The following is a 21404-nucleotide window of genomic DNA, read 5'->3' as shown; positions in this document are numbered from 1 at the left end:
TTAGGATTCTTCCAATGAATCTCAGTCTGGCATCTGCTTTACCAACGATCAACTTTATATGATCATTCCATTTTAAATCACTCCTAATGCGTACACCCAGGTAATTTATGGAATTAACTGCTTCCAGTTACTGACCTGCTATATTGTAGCTAAATGATAAGGGATCTTTCTTTCTAGGTATTTGCAGCACATTACACTTGTCTACATTGAGATTCAATTGCCATTCCCTGCACCATGCGTCAATTCGCTGCAGATCCTTCTGCATTTCAGTACAATTTTCCATTGTTACAACCTCTCGATATACCACAGTATCATCCGCAAAAAGCCTCAGTGAACTTCCAATGTCATCCACAAGGTCATTTATGTATATTGTGAATAGCAACGGTCCTACGACACTCCCCTGCGGCACACCTGAAATCACTCTTACTTCAGAAGACTTCTCTCCATTGAGAATGACATGCTGCATTCTGTTATCTAGGAACTCTTCAATCCAATCACACAATTGGTCTGATAGTCCATATGCTCTTACTTTGGTCATTAAACGACTGTGGGGAACTGTATCGAATGCCTTGCGAAAGTCAAGAAACACGGCATCTACCTGGGAACCCGTGTCTATGGCCCTCTGAGTCTCGTGGACGAATAGCGCGAGCTGGGTTTAACATGATTGTCTTTTTTAAAAGCCATGCTGATTCCTACAGAGTAGAGTTCTAGTCTCCAGAAAAGTCATTATACTCGAACATAATACGTGTTCCAAAATTCTACAACTGATCGACGTTAGAGATATAGGTCTATAGTTCTGCACATCTGTTCGACGTCCCTTCTTGAAAACGGGGATGACCTGTGCCCTTTTCCAATCCTTTGGAACACTACGCTCATCTAGAGACCTATGGTTGCTGATCTGGGCACTGTTCTTTCTGCAGCTTTAGTAACCACCTATCCCAAATTCCCATTCAGTACATTTGTACTGTCTGCAAATATCACAGTACTTTGTAGAGTTCAGATATAAGATTACAGATACTAGTTGAGTCTCTGTGATGTGTATGCATCACAAGTTAATCATCTATAGGTAAGTGGTTACCTTTCCTTTGTTTTTCCATCCTGAAATTGCCATTATTGTAGTAACACAGTTTGTATAAGTTTTTGGAATAAGAAAAGAGTTTTAAAATACATTCATTACAGAAAAGATTTTAAGCTATTAATGTTCACTGTGATGTTTACATTCTACTAGTGTTTAACAGCCTACTGTAATCTCCAGATGTTTCAAAAGGGTTGGTTCATGCTGACCAGTAATCATATTCTATCACAGAAACAGCAACTAAGAAAGAAGTAAATGTCAATGAGATAAATGTACAGCAGCCTGGAATATATCACCAGTGATAATGTATACTACTGGAACTGCTGGTTTATTAATGCCATGTTTCACTATAAATAGCCACGCTCTAAATGATTTTGCAGTAAAACTTGGTCCATATTCTGTGATCTAAGTTGTCTGAAGACAACACCAAGGAAGCTGAAACCGATCTAACAATTGTAAATATTTTTCGTCTTGTGACGAAGCAAGCTGGGATCTCTTTACTTCCTTTCTTGTTTTGCCATCTGCCTCCTTCAATTCATTTTTGACTAATTACCATTTACACACTGAGTATAATCTGCATTTCCATAAATATAGTATCAAATCTAATTTTGTGTTCAGTTTTTTGTATGTACTCAATTTCCTAATTCATTTTGACTATTCCTAGTTAATATCTTATGTTATAGGGTGAAATCAGTAATTGTTTTGTAACTTAAATTCTGTTGTTGACTTATAAACATATATAAATTCTGTACTAATTACAAATATTTGGAAGAACCACCACTAGGATTCTTAAACTATTTATTTTATCTATTCGAAAACATGTTAGCAAAGCCAGCCCTTATTTAATTCCAAAATAATTACGAGGTTTGTCAAAAGCACTGTTTGCATAACTATATCTGTTAATTTCGTCATTCAAACAAGTAATTTCGGCCTAACCCTTGTAGTAGAAGAAACCATTAGAAAGAAGGCATTTCTCAATGTATTCAGCTAATTGAATGAGTTATGTTTTAATTGTAATTTCTTTAACATCAAACAATGTATAGTTTCAGTACCTATCATTGTGAGGATATATAGGGGCCTGACTTTCGGTCCTGAGACAGTCAGTCCACGGCTGATTTTCTGACGAGAAATCTGTATTAGTTAGATCAACAACAATGCATCAACTTAACCGTGAAATAAGTATAACACAAATAGGCTGTGTGTTAAAACAATGAGTTTCTGTCAATAGTGTCACATGTACCATATTCTTATCCAAGAACTGTGTGGTTATGTTTTTACTGCTCATAGATGCTCAACAGTAAACTCCTGACATATGCCTGAAAACTATTAATGAGGCTTATCGAAAGTTAACCAATATTGAACTGGCCATTGTATGGTATTGTATTACATTAAACTGGGGACCTAGAAACAACAGAGAGGTTTCGTCCCGCCATAGCCCTCAGAGGTTCACAAACCCACAACAGGCCACAGCAGTCCACTCACCCCACCATCAACCCACACCGAACCCAGGGTTATTGTGCGATTTGGCCCCCAGTGGAATGATTAAACATCACCATTTCAGATCTTCTGTGAGTTAAGTTTTTATCGGATACATGGTTCAGCACATGCCTGAATTAGCTCCTATTTAAGAAACATCAAGCAGAAAGTTACAATAGGACATTTGAGGACACAAACAAGAACACTATATCCTCTTCATGGAAAGGAATCACAATGAGCGTTGTGCAGGGTACAATCATGGACCTGCTATTCTTCTTGCTCTTTGTCAGTGGTCTAGTCTACCATTTTATTTGAATCAGGAGGCAATTTTTTTCCATTTTAGACATGATAGAAGCATTATTGTCAAGCAAATCAAAGAAGCATCTACGCAAAAGTCGTTAATGATTTTTTTGTTAAAGATATTAATTGGTTTTACGCAAATGGACTAGCTCTAAATTTAGAAACAACACAGCTCATCCAGCATTGCACTGTCAAAATATCACACTCATTATGAATGTAGTTTACAAAAAAACAGTGTACTAAGTTCTAAGTTCTTTGGTATGCATATTGTTGAAAACTTAAACTGGAAAAAATCATATAGTAAACCCTATAAAACAATTAGGATCAGCTACTTTTCCATAATAATAATTGACAACTTTGGGGGAGGGGGAGGGGGGGGGGGCGTCAATGATGAGACACAGAAATCAGTCAGTTAATATATTCTACATATTTTCATTGACCGATGTAATATGGTAGAATATTCTGGGGTAGCTCCTCTTTTACTCAGAAAGGTATTCCTTGTACAAAAGAAGATAATTAGAATCATATGTGGAGATCATTCAGGTACATCTTGCATGCATCTGCTTAAATACTTGAGAATATTAATCACAGCCTTTAGTTTAAATGTAAGAGATATATTATTATTTATTCACTAACAGCAGACCATGTACACAATGTGGGTTTTGATAACTAGACTTATGCAAATATAGTCCCTGCAATAATAAGATTTTACATTTAAAATTACAAACAACATTCAGATTTTACCTTAAAAATTACATGTTAGATTTAGGTTACCATACAATTATAGAATTCTTTTATCTTGTAAACATGGATCCTTATTAACAGGTTCTGTGATGCCTCCCAAAGTAAATGTATAGTAGGTTTCTCATTGCCAGGAGTAGTTTATTACACAGCTTTACACTATATACTTAAAACTATTTTGGCACTTCTTAATCTAATATGTTCTATGAGAGATACAACAATATTGTATGAGAAGAAAATACAATCTGCACTTCCCTGTCGTGAATCTAACTTCGACACAGAATGCAGTGCAATGTTTGGCTATAAATCTAACAATGGAGAGTCTAGGTTGGAATATCAACTCCAGAGCAGCTGGAGGTGGCACTCTTGTGTGCATCAGATGTGCCTTCTTGTGTATGTGTGTGTGTGTGTGTTTTCCTTTCTTTTCTGAACAAGGCTTTGGCTGAAAAGTCAGTGTGAACCATCTTCTTATTGTGCCTATCTGCAACCCAATGTGTCATTTTTAAGGTATCAGCTATGAATCTCTTTTGTAATCTTCACATTACAATAAAATATATTACAGACAGCTTAAAGTGCTTTCACATGTAACTTAAAGGTGTTTTTCCTTAACACCACCTTCTACACAATACAGGAATTTTTAAACTGGAATAATTAGTTAATTAGAAACTTGTACATGGTGAGCAAATATGTAATCATCTCTGCAATCTTTTGATCACGTGACACATTGCATATTATAATATTTATTGTGAATATGATCTAGGGAACATTAAACATACATCCTTAATAACTAATTGAGCATACAGAGAAGATACACTAGTACAGTACAAGCAAAACAATAATTAATTCTAGTCACTGGTCAAAGTACCAGACAGAAGGGGTACTGATGGCTGTTGATTATCATCACATTACCTATTCTGATTAACTTCTGTTACTCTGACATCACATTCACTCACTGAAATATGCCAAGAGAGGCACTGCACACATGATACAGACAAGTTCTACATCTCAAAAAATTCAACACAAATGACTGTTTTCAAAATAATTAAGGGTTTCCATAAAGAAGTTCAGCTATGTTGTAAGTATCCAATTATGAAAACACCTTCAAGCCATACGTACCAAGATTGTGCCCTTCACAGGTCAGTTGTATGAATCGGAAGAGGGCACAAGTGAACTCAGCATCATGCATGTTCTTCTCTCCTGCAGCTCCTTCAGATCCTACCCCAAGCCCTTCAGCTTTAGTGTTGCGTTCAAATGCATCCAAGTCCAGAACACTGCAGGAGTTCATGAGACCGGCAATTGATGTGAAGAAACCAACATCCTTCTTTTCCTTGAGGTGGTTTAGCATACCCTAATAACATATAATGTAATTAAAGGTGGTTATGAAACTGATCGCTTCCAGCTTTTGTCTGAAGAGGAGAGTGGGAAGTTTCTCAGCAGACAACCCACAACAAAAGAAAGGGATGCAATTACAGAGGCAAAAGATAACTGATGTAATAATATCTATACATTATTTACATCTTCTCTCTCTCTTTCTACCCATTCCCATTTCTTCTTGGAAAGGGGGGGGGGATGAGGGGAATGTTGAGAGACAAGAGGAACTCTATTCAGAGTCAGTAGTGTAGAATGAAGAGGATAAGTTGTATTTCATTCATACTTCCCTAAACTCAAGATGTAATTCTGATTTATCCATAAATAACATTGTAATGATATTGTGTTTAATATTCAAACAATTCTTCTTGAGACTGTTGATTCAGAAGCAAAATATTATTCTTCTTTTTCTTGAAATTCTTTTCTTTCTGATTCAGAGCTTGGTCTTGTAAATACAAATGTATATGCTTTGTATTGTCACTGACAATTGCTGTATGTGTGCACACATGACTTTAGCTTCATGTTACACTTTCCACCTTCTAATACCATGTCACCCTCACAACATTCCCACAATGACCCCCTTAAATTTTATTTACATTCCCTCCGCAAACATGCCTTCACCCTAGCCAGATTACGCTCCCATATTTTATTTACTCAGGCTTGTCTGACATTTGGCATTACCCCCAAAGGCCTCACACTTAAAGTTCCTATCTCTGGCTGTAACCCTACTTTCCATCAGTCCCTATACCAGTTGCAAACCGAACAATCCATAGCCCTCACCTGCCTAATCCTTCACCTACACATCAACTCAGTCAATGAACACACCCGTCAACTCCCATCCCTAATCAAAGTCCTCAATCTTTCCTCTCCCACTTCCACACCGGCTGCTCAGAGCATCCTCCTACAGTCCAACAGCAAATTAGAACAGCATGCCACCCTCCACCTCAAAAAAATATCCAATTTCCTGGTTTCCCACCTCCGGAAAGGCAACTCACTTACCCTCCACAACCTTTCTAACAAACCTCAACCTCCTCTCATTGCACACAGATCCAGTCTCTCCCATCAACTCAATCTCCCACTTCCAGCGCCACTCCCCCCAAAACCTCAAAATTCTAGTCAACACAATCTGGAACCACAACACCCCAATTCAGTAGTTAACCTTTCCTCCAAACCTCTCTCCCAATCCAAAACCTCTGTCCCATCCAAAGGCCTCACCTTCAACCCTACTCCCAGATTCAACCAAACAGCCCTCATCAAAGATTTACTGTCCTACATTTGTAGTCTCTGATGGAAATATCACTTTGCCATGAAGAAAAATAGTCCTAATCCTACTCCTAATGATCCAACTCTCCAAGACACTATCCAAATTGAACCCTGCCTGGAACAGTACCATCCTCCATCACAGCGGGACGCACCTCCTCTTCCTCAAAATCATCCTCTCCAAACCTTCCAGGAATTTCTCACTTCCAGCCTTGCCTCTCAATCTTTCTTGAAAAACCTTAATCCTACTCCCAACATCACCAAAGCTGACGCCCAGGCTATCCGTGATCTGAAAGCTGACCGATCCATCGTCATTCTTCCGGCTGACAAGGGTTCCACGACCGTGGTACTTGGATCGTCGGGAGTATGTGGCTGAGGGACTGCGTCAGCTTTCAGACAACACTACATACAAAGTTTGCCATCAAAGACAAAAACCACTTTCTCGAATGCCTGCAACCCTTACCCAATCTGTTACCCCCGGAAACCATCCTAGTAACCATTGATGCCACTTCCTTGTACACAAATATCCCGCACGTCCAGGGCCTCGCTGCAATGGAGCACTTCCTTTCACGCCGATCACCTGCTACCCTACCTAAAACCGCTTTCCTCATTACCTTAGCCAGCTTCATCCTGATTCACAACTTCTTCACTTTTGAAGGCCAGACATACCAACAATTAAAGGGAACAGCCATGGGTACCAGGATGGCCTCCTCGTACACCAACCCATCCATGGGTCACTTAGAGGAAGCCTTCTTGGTTACTGAGGTCTGCCAACCCAAAGTTTGGTACAGATTTATTGATGACATCTTCATGATCTGGACTCACTGTGAAGAAGAACTCCAGGATTTCCTCTCCAAACTCAACTCCTTTGGTTCCATCAGATTCACCTGGTCCTACTCCAAATCCCATGCCACTTTCCTCGACATTGACCTCCATCTATCCAATGGCCAGCTTCACACATCCGTCCACATCAAATCCACCAACAAGCAACAGTACCTCCATTACGACAGCTGCCACCCATTCCATATAAAACGGTCCCTTCCCTACAGCTTAGGGCTTCGTGGCAAACGAATATGCTCCAGTCCTGAATCCCTGAACCATTACACCAATAACCTGAAAACAGCTTTCGCATTCCGCCACTACCCCCCCCCCCCCCCCCTCCCCCGCCCCCCCAACCTGGTACAAAAGCAAATAACCAGAGCCACTTCCTCATCCCCTCAAACCCAGAACCTCCCACAGAAGGTCCCCAAAAGTGCCCCACTTGTGACAGGATACTTTCCGGGACTGGATCAGACTCTGAATGTGGCTCTCCAGCAGGGATACGACTTCCTCAAATCCTGCCCGAAATGAGATCCATCCTTCATGAAATCCTCCCCACTCCACCAAGAGTGTCTTTCCGCCATCCACCTAACCTTTGTAACCTCTCGGTTCATCCCTATGAAATCCCCAAACCACCCTCCCTACCCTCTGGCTCCGACCCTTGTAACCGCCCCCGGTGTAAAACCTGTCCCAAGCACCCTCCCACCACCACCTATTCCAGTCCTGTAACCCTGAAGGTGTACACAATCAAAGGCAGAGTCACATGTGAAAGCACACACGTGATTTACCAACTGACATGCCTACCTGTGAAGCATTCTATGTGGGAATGACCAGCATCAAACGGTCCATTCGCATGAACGGACACAGGCAGACAGTGTTTGTTGGTAATGAGGATCACCCTGTGGCTAAACATGCCTTGGTGCACGGCCAGCACATCTTGGCACAGTGTTACACCGTCCAGGTTATCTGGATACTTTCCACCGACGCCAACCTATCAGAACTCTGGAGATGGGAGCTTGCCCTTCATTATATTCTCTCTACCCATTACCCACCAGGCCTCAACCTCTGCTAATTTCAAGTTGCCATCCCTCGTACATCACCTGTCATTCAACAACATCTTTGCCTCTGTACTTCTGCCTCGACTGACATCTCTGCCCAACCTCTTTGCATTTACATATGTCTGCCTGTGTCTGTATATGTGCAGATGGATATGTATGTGTGTGCGAGTGTATACCTGTCCTTTTTTCCCCTGAGGTAAGTCTTTCTGCTCCTGGGATTGGAATGACTCCTTGCCATCTCCCTTAAAACCCACATCCTTTTGTCTTTCCCTCTCCTTCCCTCATTCCTGATGAAGCAACCTTGGGTTGCGAAAGCTTGAAATTTGTGTGTGTGTTTGTGTGTTTTTTATTGTGTCTATCTACCAGCGCTTTCTCATTAATCCTGGTATTGGTTTTTATACATCTGGTATAGGGGTGAACTTTCTTGGCTGTTTCACTGAAAGAATTTCATTTGATTTTGTATATGATGTATTATATTTCATGCTAAAATGTATAAAAAGAAATTAATTTGTTAGTACTCTGTATGTACAGTTAAAATCACTCTTCTTTTTAAAATATTTGAAATTATGAAATTTCCAGTATACTTAAAATTCATATTATTAATTGTACAATCTAACCCTAATTATTAAATTTATTTCTGGATTCATTTATAAAATAATGTTATATCTTGGTGATGATTCTTCCTTTGTTAATAAAGTTTGTAAACTCTTTTGCTTTGTAAACTCTTTCGAATATTATGAGTACCGCAGAAAGTCAGTAGTAGTGGGCATGCCTCCGATGGAGACAGACATATTTATACGATCTACACTAACAATGTAATTTGGAATGTTCAGTGGAAATTGTAAAAAATGGTGTGATATTTAATAATGTGACTAATAATAAAATTCAAGAAATATACAGGCAAATATTCATCACTTATTTAGTCATCAGGAACCCACAAAGTTAAATCAAAATTTCAGCAGCTAGAATGTATCCCTAGATGCAATACTTGGAGCCAACAACAAGAGAAAATGAAGATAAGTAAAAAGTTTTTCTTTTGTATATCTTACACCTCTTGAAGCTTTTGAAACCAATGAAGGCATTAAGAAAAATTTAATGGTGATGTGTGGGAGGGTAAGATTACAAGTCTCGATGGTACCAATCGGCTGCTGTGTCATCCTCAGCCCACAGGCATCACTGGATGCAGATATGGACAGGCATGTGGTCAGCACACCGCCGTATGCCAGTTTATGAGACCGGAGCTGCTACTTCTCAATCAAGGAGTTTCTCAGTTTGCCTCAAAAGGCAACACCTATCTCTGAGAAGTGCTGACAAGAGATCTTGATTCTCACCAGAGAAGCCTCCTCAAAACATGCCTCACATCCACACAGTGTATTCCATGTGACCATGTGACTCCAACAATTATAAGGATTCAGGATTCAACAAATGTCAGCAGCCAATCATGTTAACTATCCCCATTGCCTGTGAAATGTGTCTACATCTACATTATATAACTGGATGCATCAAAAATCTACTCACCAAGTAGCAAAAGGAAAAACGCATATAAGAAAGTTAAGGAAATGTGTGAGCTTTTGGAGCCAGTGGCTTCTCTTTCTGGCAGAAAGGTTAAAGGGGTAGGAAGACGGATGAAGAAAAAGGACTGTTGATGTTTAGGGAATGGGGACAGTTATGGAAAAGTCGCACAGAATGACAGGTCAGAGGAGACTTACTGGACAAGACGAGAAGGAAAAGTTTGAGACTTTTGTTCTCATCCTCTCTGGAATGTGTCTCCTGATTCAGGGTTCTGGATGGCTTCTCCATAACTGTCCTCATTTCCTAAACATTGCCAGTCCTTTTCCTTCATGTCTCTTCTTTCTCCTTCAACCGTTCTGCTACAAGAAGGAGACACTGATCCTGAAAGCTTGACCTCCAACTTCAATATGGTGTGATGATTTAATTTGTTTTATGAATATTGCTGTTTCTCACCATTTGAATATCGCTGTTTCCTCCTCTCAGTATTGATATACCAAGTTGCAAAGTTTTCATAACCATTTCACTTGGTACTCCTTTGCATGCTGATATATGCAGAAGAACCATCTCTGCAACACCACGATTTGCTAAGCGTGCTTGATGGAACAGGAGCTTTTGTTTTTCCATTTCTTGTTCCTGTAGACATGTACATTATACCATTAACAATGTTAACAAACACAAAACATTCTACTTATTAAACTTACAGTAAGCCTACTTTCCTTAATTGTTAACATCTCTGTTCCATTAACAACCAAATAAAGTTCACAAAATAATTATTAAAACATAATAAGTAGAATTAAAAAAAAAATTTAGGCTATCTTTTGTTATTTTTGTGGTAATGTTAGCATCAGTTTTAAAACATTCAGCACTTAGTCATTTATAATTAAAAATAAAACATAAAATATACAAGAAAACGACCCAATTCTCAAAGCAATGAGTATATATTCCCATAAAAATGTTTATATGTGGGCATGACCAATACCAGCTGTTCATCTGAATGAATGGACTCCTTCAAACAGGACCAGAGCAGATGACAGTGTCCAAAAATGCCAAATTGTGCATGATTTTCAAAAAATGTGATGTCACATCTGTATGTAGTAGCATGTGGAAACCATATTTTACTTTAGTAAGTAGTGAGCCAAGATTTGTATCAGACCTTCAGAAAACCAACAGCTTCCCCTTGAAGATGTCCTTAGCAGATAGGGATTTCAACAAGAAATTCCCCAACCGTGGCAAATAATGCAGAATATTTTAATAATTTACATTTCCAGCCATGAAGTTTAAATTTTACAAACAGCATTTCATGTGAGCATAGCCAATAATCAGTTGTTCATCTGAATGAATGGCCTCCAAACTGGCTGAGAACAGAGTTGCCTACCCCATGACAAAGCACACTGTTGATCACAACATGGTCAATTTCAAACGCTGTTTTACAATGCACGTAGCACCATTTTCTCTAAACTACATAGATGCAAGTTGTTCTTGGAACCTGTCCCTGATTCCTGTAATCCTCCTCATTTCAATGTCAACTAACCCTCTGCTCCACATCCGCTACCAACCTCTCCAAGTATACTAACTTTACCAACAGCTTCTTCCTCGATGACTTCCCTTCCACTGTTCTGTCACCCTGTCTAAATCTACTTCTCCATATCACCACCATCATGTGCTGGAGGAAGTCACCAGTGCCATGCTCCATGTGTCACCTTCCTGTCTCATGCACCTGCTGGCCCTTCCTCTTGCATTCTGATCCTGTACATCTGGTGCCTTCCTCTGAGCTGACAGCCACCATCCTCCAACCTTGCCTCTCACTCCCTGGTTCTTTTCTCTCCTACCCCATTGCATCCAACACAACATTTCACCACAGTCAACAGGCAGAAATGCAGTCCTGGCTTTGTGTATTCAGCCGGCACAATTTATCTGTACAACTGTGTGTGTATGTGTGGGAGGGGTGGGGGTGGGGGGGCATAATTTCGATGACTCAACACATGCACAAACATGATAGAAGTTCAAAACAAATAGCAAATTCACATTTAGCCTCCTATTGTCTATGTTCTTCACAAGACTACACAGTCCATTCAATGAAGGAAAATTATGGGAAAAATCATTTGTTGCAAATTTTTGCACAGTGCAAGGAGTGTGTGTCCTGAACAACACACTGAAAATCCTGATCAGTTGGGTGTGAGCATTCTCATGAGGGATCATTTAAAAGAAACTTTTTTTTGGTAACTCAAATCCCACAGCTTCTAGTGAAATTGAATTAAGTTTCCTACAAAAAATTCCTATTCATTCTTTTTGGGGGTGGCAAAACCATAGATTATTAAAAATATTGTTTTAAAAGTATAAAATTCATGTCTAGCTTTAAATGAAGTGGGTTAAAAACAAATACTCCATGTATGTAGTACATCTGAGTGCAGTAGAGATATATTAAGGGATAAACTCTGTTTCTGGGGCATAACAGGATGAAGAGGAGGAAGCCTGAGGCAAGGCAGATTGCCAGATTGTGTTCATGCACTTATCTCCTTCATTAGTAAAAGTCTCATGAAGTTCTTGACCAATTTACTACAAATTTTTACACACAGCTCTAATAAACAGTCAGATGGACATAGCATATTTATTTTTAATATATATAATTGTATTATACAGAAGAATTAGATGGGTAGATCACGTAACTAATGAGGAGGTACTGAATAGAATTGGGGAGAAGAGGAATTTGTAGCACAACTTGACTAGAAGAAGGGATTGGTTGGTTAGGACATGTTCTGAGGCATCAAGGGATCACTAATTTAGTATTGGAGGGCAGCATGGAGGGTAAAAACCGAGAGACCAAGAGGTGAATACACTAAGCAGATTCAGAAGAATGTAGGTTGGAGTAGTTACTTGGAGATGAAGAAGCTTGCACAGGATAAGACCACAACAACAACACAGAGTATGTAAATACATATATAATATATAAAGGTGAAATGTTGTTAGCAATAATCTCAAAAAGATCTTGACCGATTTACTTCAAATTTTTAAGCGATACTCCAACAAATATTATATATTCTTTAAACAACGATCTACAAGTTTTCTGTTAAAACCAACTGCGAGAAAGAACATGCTACGCTGTAAAATGTGAGATTTTTTTTTTTCCGCTGTCAGTTTTAACTACAAAAGCAGGGCGTTTAAACCATAAGACAAATCATTTTTCCTATACATATTTTTTCTCCATATACATAATTTTAAACAAAAACTGTATACACAACTGCATGCTATTTTGTTTTCTTTCTCACAGGTTGTTTTAATGGAAAACAGGAAAATTTATAGCTGACTGGCTTATGGTCAGAATACTACTATGGAATCTGAATCATTAACAACTTTGTAAACCTGCCCAATTGTAGATTAAAACTTTGCCAAATACTGTCACTGAAGCTACTACCCTCACAGATCCAGCAGTTGAAGAGGTCCCTCTCACATCCCTTATACCAATGATCCAAATCAATTTATACATTCATTTTAAGCGACATCAATTTCCACCACTTGAGGTTTTGTTTGCAATTGTAATAAGGAAGTCTAAAGGTCAGAGAGAGGGAGGAAGAGGAGATGGACAGAGAGGTGGGGGAGGAAATGGACATAGTGAGGGGAAAGGAGGAGGTGGACAGAGAAAGGGGGGAGCAGGAGACAGAGAGAGACAGAGAGAGAGAGAGAGAGAGAGAGAGAGAGATTGGGGAGGAGGAGATGGACAGAGAGAACAACGTGGGAAGAGGAGATGGACAGGGAGAGAGGGGAGAAGGGGATTATGACAAATACTCAATTCCCATACATTTTTAGCAATTGTGAAGTATTAACAGGTCACTAGTATTACACAAGAGCTCATGAGTGATTGTCTTCTAAATATGGAGTAAATATTCCAAATTATGTCCTATATGACCACAGTAATGTGTGGGTGTGAGTTTTTTTACATTTTTTATTTTGAACTGTATTTGCAAATAAGGTTATGAATTAAAAAGTAGTTACAGAATTGAGGGTGTTTTCGAATACAATCATTATTAAGTTATCTATTTGTTAGTGAATGGATAAGTGACTGAAGATTTGTGTGTTAGAAAAGCTCATCCCAACACCCCCTCTGCATTTTCTTTTCTTTTCTTTTCTTTTCTTTTCTTTTTTTTTTTTAATGGAGGAAGTAGAAGAAGAGGAAGAAGAAGAAGACAAGTCATCTTCTGTGTTGATAATAATGGAATTCTTTTTTAGTTTATTTTAATTACTTTTGATATGTGATAGGATGTTTAAAATAAATTTTGCAAAGTACCTATAGTCATATTTACATATAAAATGTGTAATATGAATGTAAAATAACTTGATGCAAATCACCAGAATTAATTGTACAAATTATTCATGGAACAGAAAACTAACTGTGAAACTGTATTAAGAACGCTTCATTTTCTGCAGGGAAGTCAAAAGTGATAATTACAATTAAATGAATACCCCTAGCTGCTTACAGGCATTGATATGAGTGAACAGGGACAGTTGAAAATATGTGCCCCGACTGGGACTCGAACCCAGGATCTCCTGCTTACATGGCAGACGCTCTATCCATCTGAGCTACTGAGGACACACAGAGGAACAGTGCAACTGCAAGGACTTATATCTGGCACGCCTCCCATGGGTCTTGGGAAAGAAGAGATACTATCTTCATATATATATAGTTAAGGCTCACCGGCCACTTGACCATCATCTTCTGTGCGGATGCACAAACAGAGCCCGAACTCTTAAGGGAATCAGCAGTAAAGCCATAAGTAATAAGTATAATGGGCAGGGCACTATGAATATAGTGCGGGACAATAAGTTGCGAATGTGGGTCTCACGGGAGGTGTGCCAGAGATAAGTCCCTGCTGTCGCACTATTTATCTGTGTGTCCTCGGTGGCTCAGATGGATAGAGTGTCTGCCATGTAAGCAGGAGACCCGGGTCCGAGTCCCGGTCGGGGCACACATTTTTAACTGTCCCCGTTGACTTATATCAACGCCTGTAAGCAGCTAGGCGTATTCATTTCATTGTAATTTCATTCTAACATGCTGCATGGTCACCGATGGTATCTGTTCTTTCAGACATGTCCAAAAGAACAGATACCATCTTCACATATAAAAGTGATAATGAAACACATCATCTAATAATTGCCTTATCTGGTAGCAATGATAACATCTCCTATACTCTGAGTTTAAATTTATTAATTTTTCATCTGCATTTTTATCCTTTCTCTTTAAATATTTTTCCTTGATTTTATGGTATTCATTATATTTATGTACTCTCTGCCACACAAATACTTTTTGGGGCACTATTTTTGCTGTTTCCAGTTTTCTTCCAACATTTTTACTACACATATTTTCCTGGTCATACATACCTTTGGCAGTTCTCTTGGTGTAATTTCCATTCTTTTCTGTAATATTAGTTTCTCCTTCTTTCTTTCACTCTTTGTCTCTTTAGTCATGTCCCATACCTTCCTACTCCATTCTGTTTCACATGGTGCATTAGTGAATGCCCCCCACCCCCTCCCTGCCCTTTCTTTTAATTTTTAGTTTACTTTCTCTAAGTGCTTTATTATTATTTATTTGTTCTTCTCTTTCTATACTTCTACCCTTTCTCCATATTATACTTTTCTTCTTCTAATTTTGATTTTTATCTGCCCCGTCAGCTTATGAGTCCTACCTGTGCTTATGAAATCCCTGCAGCTCATTATTATTACATACTCCAGGTTAAAAATACTGCGTGCCTCATTCGACTGTAACTTGCAGCCTTTTTTTTTTTTTTATTATTAATTCATTTTCAGTGCTAATTGCAAAGAATTTGCTGTCATCTTGCTGAGAGGTTGTTCTCTGCCATACACGTGATGGGACATATGGAAAAATGATAGAAAAGCTAAACTGGAACTGCTAACTTGGAATTTGATATCAGGTTGTAATCCTCACCATATTTTTATATCTAAAAACAAAGATGATGTGACTTACCAAATGAAAGCGCTGGCATATTGATAGATACACAAACAAACACAAACATACACACAAAATTCAAGCTTTTGCAACCAATGGTTGCTTCGCCAGGAAAGAGGGAAGGAGAGGGAAAGACGAAAGGATGTGGGTTTTAAGGGAGAGGGTAAGGAGTCATTCCAACCCCGGGAGCGGAAAGACTTACCTCAGGGGGAAGAAAGGACAGGTATACACTCGCACACACATATTTCCCTGATTTCCAGACAAGTCTTAGCATTTTTCCCTCACAAATCTTGAGATCTCAAGGGTAAGCAAAGACAAAAGTTGGCAAAAAATTTAATGTCTGCTTGTGTCTGTGTATGTGCAGATGGATATGCCAGCACTTTCGTTTGGTAAGTCACTTCATCTTTGTTTTTAGATATATTTTTCCCATGTGGAATGTTTCCTCCTATTATGTTCTTCTCACCATATTTTTATTGTGAAGTGTGTTATTTCTCTTAGCCTGGCTTTACGAGTGACTTTCTACTCTGTAAAGCGTATTTCTACACCTTTTCTGTGATTTTGCTGCTCCACTGAAGGCTCTAGTAGTTCAATATTTCATGTTTTTTTCTTTTTCTTTTTTTCCCCTGTAGCCCCACTTTCTCCACAGCCTTGCATCAATATTTTTAATAAATAATGAGCAGTTGGCTGTCTCCTGTCATATTACATTTCCAGCTGACCTCTTTTTCTTTTAAAAAAATTATTCTCTACTGGTACTGACATTATGGTACCAAAGTTCAGTGTTCAACTTTCCAGAACATCTGAAATGATCACTTATGCTGAACCAACTGTGAAATGAGATTGCATAAAAAATGCTAGGTCTTGAGTATGCATAAAAAATGCTAGGTCTTGAGTAACATGAAGAAATCCCAGTTATGTTACATTAGGTTATTCTTCTGATATTATGCAAACTGAAGTCACATTGAGAATGCACAAATATTATATCTCTGGAAGCAGTTATGATAAAAAATGAATCTCTGATGAATAACTAAAGATGTAAAGAATTAAGAAATCATAAGGATTATCTCTTTATTTATTGATAAGAAGACAAGTACAAAGTTATACATACCATTAATTTGTCCATTGTTCGCTATAGAGATCAGACGGAGTTATGGTTAGTAATAGTAAGCAATTAATAAAAGAAAAATTAGAAAATTTTAATTCCAATTGATTGAAGTTGTTGTATGTTATCTCTGTGTGAATGTAGGAAAGGATATTGGTCACTTTAAGATGACTAAAATGTAAATAAGACATGGAAGGGCTAGTATCTGCTTACATGGATTGAAGCTGCTCCCTCTTCATCACCGCCTTCTTCTTCACCTTCTTCTTCTTCCTCTCCACAAGACCTGATGAAGATAAAAGTACAAGCACACCTTCAATAGAAAGCTGGACACTACACACAGAATTATTTACAGTTGGAACATATGATTGGCATGTTTCTAAAATGTGATGCTCCCGTGAGGTTTTGCCAAGTACATATGAAAATCCACTTTCTATCTGTTTCAGTTTTCTTCCTCTTAATCTGTTCATCTTTAAATGAACTTTCCATACACATATAAGATAAAGAATAGTATGTTTACAAACAGAATCCTCTTCTTCAATCATGTGAGACAGTCCGACTCCAGTCACCCCCCCCCCCCCCCCCCCCTCCACACACACACTTGGAAGTATGTGCATTAAGTGCATCTTTATATGCAGTTGACCCTTGGGTAATAACCAGTAAGGACAAGAGAGGATACAGTGATGCTACAGAAGAATGCTGCAGATTAGATGGGTAGATCAGTAACAAATGAAGCGATACTGAATCAAATCACAGAGAAAAGAACTTAATGGCCCAAATTGAGTAAATGAAATGATAGATTGATAGGGCACATCTTGAAGTCTTCAAACACCAGGAATCGTAAATTTGGTAATAGAGGGAAATGCATGCAGGAGGTAGGAAATGGGCTAAAAACTGTGTGAGATGGATCTCTTGGATTGAAACAAGAAAAAAATAACTTCAGTACACCGAAGTAAATATGATAACTCTTAGGCTATATTTAGCCATGCAGAAACAAAAAAAAATAACTACACTTTTCATAATATTGTTATATTCCATCCTGGATTTTCCATTTAAAAAATTTTACACATATTTTCATTTAAAATTTAATAAATAACTTGTCACAAAACATGTAAATGTTCAGTACACCGAAGTAAATATGATAACTCTTAGGCTATATTTAGCCATGCATCATCAAATACACTGACGGAAAAAAAACGGCAACATCAAAAATTAATTAATGTAGAGTAACGAAATTTCAGGAATACTATTGTCTAGGCAAAATATTTACGTGATTAACAATGCAATATAAACCATTACAAATGTGAAATGTTGGAACATTAATAATCAGTGTAACTGCCGGAACACTGAAGGCAAGCATGCATACGTGGATGCATTGTATTGTACAGGTGCTGGCTGTCAGTTTGTATATTAGAGTTCCATACCTGTTGCATTTGGTCTGTCAATACAGAGAGAATTAGTGTTGTTTGTGGATGATGCTGGAGTTATGTTATGATGTCCAATATGTACTCAATTAAAGACAGACCTGGTGATCAAGCAGGCCAAGGCAACATGTTGGCACCCTCAAAGCAAGTTGCGTTACAACAGCGGTATGAAGGCGAGTGTTATCCTGCTGGTAAACATTCCCTGGAATGCTGTTCACAAATGGCAGTACAACAGGTCAAACTGACAGACGGATCTACAGATTTGCAGTCAGTGTGCATGGGATAATCACAAGAGTGTTCCTGTTGTCATACAAAATCACACCCAGACCCAGGGTTGCCACAAGTTTTCCCAAGTGATACTCACTGATATTTCCCTGATTTCCACACAAGTCTTAGCATTTTTCCCTCACAAATCTTGAGATCTCAAGGGTAAGCAAAGACAAAAGTTGGCAAAAAATTTAAGAACTACAGTATTTTTAAACATGTGAGCAAACACCTTAAAGTACTATCATCAACACCTTTTGTAATGAACTGTTTTTAGATGGAGAAAACAAGCCAAATAGTATATATGTTTCATTAAGACACACTTATTTTATTTCAATAAAAGAAAACATATTTGGTGACAAAAATATGCATTTCATTGGCATCGCAAGACAGATTTAAAATACCTTCACTGATTTCAGAAATAATCTCACAAAAAAGTAGGCCTCTTGAAAGAAGTGTATAAGGCAGGGAAGAGTTGTGCAAATCAACACTATAAGTGACAGCCAACAAAATGTTGGTTCCACTATGTCCATTATTGTCAGTTATTACCCATTGCGTTATGTCCAGTGCTTTACAGGTATTGTGTGGTTTTTCTTTCAAGAAATACGTTAGTACATAGTGTACAAACTGCCAGCGACTACCACGATTTTCTTCTTCTTATCATCCATACTTTCTAATATATAAACTACTTTTGAAGTGCCAAAATGCACTAGAATAAATAAAATGTCTATAAAACACAGCACTGTACAATGTGCTTGTGGTGAGGATCTGCATCCTCATAGTGGCACAATTAGCGCCACTCTTGTGTGACTGGTGTGAAAATTGAATGGACATCATCTTTCAGATGTAGAAACATGCTTACCAACTTTCATTTGTGTCACACAACTCCTTCTTGGTGTTTCAATTTTTCCCCATCAGTGTAGAAATATCATTATACAACACTTACTTACAATGATCACATTACTGCACTATATTTGTACAGAAGTCAAATTTTACTAATGCTAGCATTATCAGATGTTATCAAAAATATACACATCAGCCGGTTCTTCTAATTAATTCATCAATGGAGCAGGAGGAGTACACCACTAATAAATCCTTTAGGCTCCTCTTCAACTGACCTTTATTTGTAGATACATTTTATGGTTGCTTGCAAGTTATTGAATATGTGTGTTCTTGCATAATGCGTACCTCTGTGGACCAATGCAAGTCACTTTAAATTTTTGTCAAGATTATTCTTATTTCTGGTATTGACCCCATGAACTGAGCTGTTGGTTTGGAAAACAGATACATTTTTAATGACAAATTTCATTTGCGAATAAATATGTAGTACCTCTGATTCCTTAAACAGGCCACTGCACGACGTTCTTGAGTTCACACTACAAATAATTCTTATTACACATTTTGCACACAGAAAACATAAGCTTGGATTGTTGTCCCAAAATAGTCCCATTGGATATTACAGATTGAAAGTAAGCAGAGTACACCAGCTTTTTTCATTTTTATACCTACTATGACTGACAACATTCACATTGTAAACAGATTTGCTTAGGAACTTCAACAGTTCTGTAGTATGCTCCTCCCAGCTGAATTTATTATCAAGCTATAATGCCAAGAATTTCACACTGTCAACTTCTACTACTTGCTTGTCATCATATTCTGGAATATACTGGCAGGAAACCTCTTACAAGCTCTGAACTGCATACAATGAGTTTCAATATTATTCGCGTATGGGCCCAACTGGACCACGCGAGTTACAATCAATCAATGTCACTTTTGATGATTGGCCTTCCTTTGTGTCCAAATTTGTTTCATCCTTTCAGAATGAAGTCTCTTTCTTTCATCAGACCACGGTGTTCCAGTCTGTTTTCTAATTTGCCTCTGACCAACTTTCCAATCAAACCTCTTTTGTCTGAATGTTTTTCTATCTGTAATGTCTGCCTGAGTTATGCTGGGTACTTTGAGACCCTCCTTAATTGCAGCCATCCATTTAATTGGCCCAGTTTTGACCTTACTTCTGTTTTCATGGAATTCTACTATTTTTTTTTTTTGTAAACCTAGTGGATGCCATTCTTTTAATGTTCCCCTAAAATTTAAGTCTTTGTTTTCCCATGTCACCATGTATGTCTGTGTATTCTTCTCTTTCCTTATAACTTCTCAGCCTATAAGATTGTCCAACAGTAATTTTGGGGCCTAACATTTTCCTAATAATCTTTCTTTCTTTCTTTTGAATTTCATCAATATCTCTCTTTCTACTTAAACTTAAAGTATGTGCTCCATAAAGACATTCAGGTTTGATTACAGTACCGTAATACTTCAGTTTACTATGTTGGAAGTGATTTTTTATTATAACTATTTTCTGCTAATCTGAATGCAGTTACCATTTTTTGACAGTGAACTTGTTTGCACTTTTTCCAGACCATTTTCCTTTATGATTTCCTCCAAGTATTTAAATTGAGAAACCATTTTTATTTTTCCATATTTCATGTTCAGAAACTTTGGTGCTTGTTTGTTGCATGTCATATATTCCATTTTTTGAATGTTATTTGTAGTCCTATTTTTTCCACAACTTCTTTAAGAATTTCAATTTGTTTTTGAGCTGTGGTGATATCCCTAGTGAAAATTTCCAGATTATCTACAAAGGTGAGGCAGTCTACTTTAATATTACTTATACCTAGCTTGATTGTTTGGTCTGTATTTTAACTTGACTTTTGCTCTCACTATTCTGTTATTACCTTTTCCAAAACACTGTTAAACAGTAAAGGGGAGAGTCCATCTCCCTGTCTAACACCAGTCTTTACATCAAATGGTTCAGAAATTTACTCACAAATTTAATTTTAGAACTAGTCTTGGTTAACATTTCCTTAATCAGTGTTAGAGTTTTATTATATAGCCCTTGTTCCTTTAAAATTAGGAAAAGAGATTCATGATCAACTGAGTCATATACGGCCTTTTTAAAATCCACAAATGTACATGGAATATTGTTACTAGAATTAAGCGTAATGATTAGTTTTAAATTAAGAATTTGTTCCGGACAGGATCTATTTGATCTAAG

At 38.0% G+C, this 21404-nt stretch overlaps 1 protein-coding gene across 1 annotated transcript in view; it reads right to left on the bottom strand.

The window, feature by feature from the left end:
* LOC126458188 (ryanodine receptor) overlaps positions 1–21404 on the bottom strand; it is a 740760-nt gene that overhangs the window by 90275 nt on the left and 629081 nt on the right. Inside the window, exons 79-81 of the mRNA XM_050095064.1 lie at positions 16881–16950; positions 10063–10242; positions 4709–4940 (exon numbers count right to left, since the gene is read on the bottom strand). Coding sequence (XP_049951021.1) covers positions 4709–4940; positions 10063–10242; positions 16881–16950 — 482 coding nt within the window. The remainder of the gene's footprint in view (positions 1–4708; positions 4941–10062; positions 10243–16880; positions 16951–21404) is intronic.

The sequence above is a fragment of the Schistocerca serialis genome, chromosome 2 (genome assembly GCF_023864345.2).
Source record: "Schistocerca serialis cubense isolate TAMUIC-IGC-003099 chromosome 2, iqSchSeri2.2, whole genome shotgun sequence".
Classification (NCBI taxonomy): Eukaryota; Metazoa; Arthropoda; class Insecta; order Orthoptera; family Acrididae; genus Schistocerca; species Schistocerca serialis.
This window is presented reverse-complemented; position numbering and strand designations above follow the sequence as displayed.